Below are 5,637 nucleotides of genomic sequence, written 5' to 3'. Positions count from 1 at the left end.
CCTTCAAGAAATTCCTGGTCAAATCGAGTTTCTGCGATGAGGCATTCAAATCCTGCTCCTAAGGCAATGCTCACCAAGGCTTTTGTGGCCATTCTTCAGTCGTTGGCTGTGAACTCTAACCAGTCAAACAAGTTTTTAAACCAAGAGCTTTTCTGCAAAGTGGTAATGGCTCCAGCCGACAACGAGGGCCTCTTTTCTTCCTCTTCGCTTGGATCTATGCAAAGAACTACCACTGCTACTCCCTTCCCCTCATGGTTAGGGAACGAATTTCTCTGAACTTCTAGTTGGGTCATCTTAAGAGTCCCTTCCTTGATTTTGTGGTGGAACAGTCTGCGGAGTGCCTAGCATTCTATGGTAGCGTGTTGCACATAATTGTGCAACCAACAGAAACAAGTGTCTCTCCACTCGTCTTCATTAGGCTCTCTGGAAACATGGTTTGACTTGAAAACTCCATCTGCGATCCATTTGTCCAAGAGGACGTCCAGCTCTTTTGGCATGCATGGTATGGGAGGAGGGCTCTTGTATTCCCTTCCCTTTGATTTCTTCCTCTTCTCAACCGTGGACACTGTTATGGCCTGTGGTGTGGGCTTTCGCTCCTTGCTCTTGTCAGAACTGGGCCTAACTAATTGGGTTGTCTTCCTAGTCTTTTGTAGTAGTTGAGTGAATTGAGAAATCTCAAAGTTTTCAATGACAACCCGGTATTCCATAATCATATTTCCTATGCACATCTCTACCAACGTTATTTCCTCGTAGTGGTCATGGCAGTCAAGAGTTGTCTTTGAACCTTTTAATGTATTCCATTAGGTCTTCTCTGCTTAGTGCCTTGCAAAGTTGCAAGCGTTATAGTTTCTTCCCAGTGAAAGTATTTGCTACAGAAAAACCTCCACCATGTCATTCCAGGTTGGGATGGACCTTCGCTTCAAGCCAGTATACCAAGTGTAGGCTTGGTCACATAGGAATTTTGAAAACTCTCGTAGGCACAAATCCTCTTCTACTACATAAAGGCCTAGGGTGTCTATGAACTTACTCACGTGCTCAATGGCACTACCCTTTATGCCTTCATACTGCGCGAAAGTTCACGGCTCGTATCTATCAAGGTACAGCTTGTTGAGTATCCTCAAGGGATGTGCTGGTTCTCTTGGATAAAATCTTTCTTTGGACATCTTGGCATTCTCTTGCTCCAGCAATGTTGCTACATTAGCTATTGTGACGAAGCACTGTTTCATATTCTGTTGGCCACCACCTATAGGAGTCTTTTCCTTATCCATCATGTGTTTGGGGTCGTGTTGACTCCCCTTTTCTTTTAGCCTTATCCTCCTTTAGTAGGCAGATCTCCTCCATCATATGTTGCTACGAGAGTTTTAATGATTTTAGAATTTTTCCCATATTTGATCTTATGTGTCAACAGCAAATTTGATTTTTATTTTATTTTAATAATTTGACGTGGTGATGCAATTGATAGTTGACGTGGCATAAAAAATTATTTTTTATTACTCCGTTTGACACATCAAATTTTTCCATCTATGGGATAATGGCGGAAACCAAATTAACATGACACTAAAAGATTAGAAACCAAATTAACACAATTGAAATGTTAAGAACTAAAAAAATTGACATATGATATAAAAGATAGGGATCAAATATGTAATTTACCCTTAATAATAACCTATCTTTGAACTTTAAATGTGTAGAAGTAAATAAAATCTAATTAACATTTCATAAAAAAAAAAAAAAAAAACTATTAACATGAAATTTGGCACAAATATAGAGAACATATAACTTAATCTAATATCGGAATCATTTAGGTTTAAATCCATCACTTTCATTGTAAGTATGGAATAATTATCCTAAAATAAAATAAAAAGTTACATATATCCAATATATATTTTTTAGGACTTCCTCTCACTAGGCCAAGCCCAACACCTAGGCCTTGTGGACATAGAACACAACCTCAGTTACAAACTCGCAAGATGCGAAACTCTGTTAGGTACCCAAAAACCCCCAAACTTACTAGAAAGAAAAAACGTGGAGAATCTTGTCTTGGTGACCAAAACTCCAAACATGAGAGGAATAGGAGGACCGCTTCTATGCATAGGTGATTTGCTCAGCGATCTTGGAGAATCGGATGACACTGCAACTCCACACCACCATGAAACCCCTCTCTCATCTTCTCCCTCTTCAATTTCAAGCCCCACTAACACCCCTCAAGCCTTGGACCTTACCAAGTTCTTTCAGGTTCATCTCCCATCACTCTTTTCCTTAAAACTTTTTCGATTTCACCATTATAAACATATCATAATCGCATTTTCGTTCATACCCATCTGAATTATCTAATGTACGTATATGTATACTAACGTTAATTAGACACATGATCAGAAAATTGGTTAAACGGATAAGGATCTGAAAAGGGTTGCACTTAGTTTTTCTGGGTATCATGTGCTTGGCCATGTGGATTTTGCATTTACATTTTTGCTAATTTTCCTGTATGTATTTGAATGATTGCTGATATGGGCTCCTCTCTACTGGGAGCCTGCAAATATTCAATTTAGCAAATTTGACAAAATGGCTTTAATTATAATGGAGCGTTCTGAGGGTATGATCATAGTTTTGGGTCAAATACTTTCAAGTGGTATTCTTAAACAAACAAAAAAGCCAAGTTGGTTGCATTCAAAGAAGAACTGGTTCAGAATCATTGTCCTATTGATCTCCAGTTTTGAAGGATAGCTTGACATTTTAGCAACTTGATGTAGGGATTTTATTTCCTTGATTTTAGGTGTTTTTAAGGATTTCCTAGTCAAAATTGAGTCCTTATATGGTCTTTTAAAGAATATTTTTTCTTGGAAAATAAGTTTACTGAAGCCTTTAAATTAGCCCCTAAGTTGTAAAGCGAAAATAAGAAGTCTTAATAAAATTGCTATTGATTTAATTTATTTTTTTCATCTTGTGGATTCCATAATTCTTATAGGTTAAAGGTTTATGTTTAGAAAAAACGATATCTAGCCTTATTGAATTTCTGTTCTGTGTCACAACTTGTTTTTAACATTTTTATAACTTCACCACTCTTATCCTGATATGAGATGCCTTCAAATTGAGTAAAAAGCTCATTTCATTCTGTAGTCTTTAGAAAGTTGTTATATATTAGGGCAAGCTGTATGTACCATTATCATGGCGCTGTGATAGGGTCTGACTTGAATACATTTTCATTTGCCTTCTAAAGCGCTTAGCTAAATTAGACTGGTAAGGTAGCTGATTTGGCTTCAGTTATTAGTGATTGCTTGTCAGTTCTTGCAATGCATGATGAATCTTAATGGTAATCTATGCAGTTGAGAAAAGCATTTCTTTTGGCCTTTGACAATAAGTCAGTCTTGTTATCGTTAACAATTATTCAGTTGTTAAAATTCTGTCTATGTAACTGGCCAAACTTAGCAAATTGGATGGTTTATTTCTTTAGATTCTAAAAAATTCTGTATGCAACCACAGAGACTAATGACTATTTTCCACCAACTTTTGGTCTAATATGGTGACATTTTTTGCCACCAGCTCTTTGTGGGGATCTTTAGTTTATTTGTAGGGCATTGTGATCATAACCTCAACTCACTGTTCCTAGCTTCCGCTTATCCCTATTGGTGTGGTTCTTCAAGTAAAATATTATTGACCCCTCCTTATTGGTGCAGTCGTTCATCTTTCTTTGTATCCATCTTTAATGAAAATTTTCATCTAGCATTCAGGAAGATTTCTATCAAGGAAAAAGTTTTCATCCAAACTGGTTTGGGAGGAATCTCCTCCAACCCTATGTGTGGGGATTTCTAAAGCCATTCATATGTACTTTTAGTCACATGACCTATTTAAAAACCTCTCTAACAAACATTACTACCAGAAGTTCAAAATCTATTTTTGCACATATTTTCCCTTAACAGGTCATGAGTTTAGATGAGTGAACTGACCGTGGCTTGTGAGATGATAAATGATGTTAGGAGTGTGGCTTTCCCATTGGGTCACAAATGTCTTACTTCAGAATATACGTTATAGATGACTACAAATTTTCTGAAGTGTTGCTACTTACATCTCAAAGTATTGGGTGTCAAATGCTAATTTGAAAAGTGCTATGTATTTAAAGAAGTGATATATGGGAGTGTGTTGAATTGCATGGAATGACTTAACTCCAGAATAGAAAAACTTTGCTTTGTGTTATAAATTTCATCCTATAATTTCTTTGTACATGTTGATTTTGAAGTAATGTAATCTTGCTAAATGCTGTTTAGAAATATAAGAGTTTCACTTTCAAATCAACAAGAAGGAATCTTTTGTTCCCAATTGTTATGTAATCTATGTTTCAGCATGTACATATTTTACAGAAGAATGCGTCTGATTTCATTGGTCTTGCTTCAGGAAGACTACGACCACTTGAATGAGGCACTTTCTGGTACAGACCACTCCTGGACGGCTCTAACTCTAAAGGTGATAAAGTGATCAGCATTGAAGGATATATTTAAGTATATCTAAAACATCTCTACATCAATGATTAGTGCTTTGGACATTATTGAACACATTATGCATCCCCACCATCACTGGTCACTTCATCCACCATAAATTATTCATAATTTCTTAATTTTATATTACAATTGATGTCCTAGGATGCCAATGAGCTCTAGCTCAAAAAGCACCTCCTCTCCTTATAAAACAAGGTGGAGGGTGAGGTTGTGGGTTTAAGACATGTAATGTGTGTCATTACCAATAAAAAAAATTGATGTCATATGACACTTGCTATGATGGTTTTTTCCCCTTCTCTTTTGGGTGTGTTTTTGTGGATTTTGCTCTGCATAAAACTAGAGACATTGTCTTGACTGCACCCTCAATTTGTTTTCGCAAGGCTGTTAACTTGAGATGAGGTGTTTTCTTTGTTCTGATCATGTTGCTACCCTTCCCACTTTGTTTTTGGTAGTTATGCTCTGCGCTAGAAACTGCAAACGAATTGGTCCTGTCCACGAACTCAAATGCCAGGTTGTTGTCAGAGAAGGTTGGAGAGCTGGAGAAAATTGTCAAGAAAGGAGACTCTGCCATATCATCAGCCAAGGCAATCCATCTCTTTTTGAACCAAAAGCAAGGACTATTTATTGCCAGTCAAAATATCAGATAATCATGGTCTTATTAGGATCAAAGTTACTGAATATCAGATTTACAGGATGTTTTTATGTTGTCAGGAATGTACAAAGTCCCACATCTTTGTTAAGGATAAGGAAAAAAAAATCATTCTGGGAGCTATGGAATGTGAAACTTTTTTAACAGTGTTGAGTCTCCCTTTAGCTTAGTACAATATTTATATCTCCTATTTTGGATTAATTAGATGCTAAAATAAAATAAAATATTTACTTTTATTAATAAGTCATGATGTTGTGATTTCCATATAGAACAAGAATTTAAATAGTTATTTTTGTATTATACATGTCTGTACGGACCATGAACAAAGGCCTAGCCCAAAATCATGGCCTACTCTCTAAAACTAGCCCGACCCGTCTTGGCACTAAATCGAACAATACTGAGAATAAATCGAGCACCCGCTGAGCCGTGGACAAGAGATAGTGCCTTGGGGGAATCTGCCTACTGAGCATTACCCGATGTTGGGTGCAAGTTCCAAGG

At 36.9% G+C, this 5,637-nt stretch overlaps 1 protein-coding gene across 1 annotated transcript; it reads left to right on the top strand.

Annotated features, from left to right (window-relative positions):
* Nucleotides 1-1,969: 1,969 nt before the first annotated feature.
* LOC115954950 lies at nt 1,970-5,382 on the top strand. Its single transcript, XM_031072964.1, has 3 exons — nt 1,970-2,235; nt 4,390-4,458; nt 4,943-5,382. Exons 1-3 carry the CDS (start codon nt 2,062-2,064, stop codon nt 5,135-5,137), a joined length of 438 nt encoding a protein of 145 aa, XP_030928824.1. The 5' UTR covers nt 1,970-2,061; the 3' UTR covers nt 5,138-5,382.
* The last annotated feature ends 255 nt before the right edge of the window (nt 5,383-5,637 follow it).

The sequence above is a fragment of the Quercus lobata genome, chromosome 8 (assembly GCF_001633185.2).
Source record: "Quercus lobata isolate SW786 chromosome 8, ValleyOak3.0 Primary Assembly, whole genome shotgun sequence".
Taxonomy (NCBI): domain Eukaryota; kingdom Viridiplantae; phylum Streptophyta; class Magnoliopsida; order Fagales; family Fagaceae; genus Quercus; species Quercus lobata.
The sequence above is the reverse complement of the archived record's forward strand: the minus strand, read 5'-3'. Positions and strand labels throughout refer to the sequence as shown.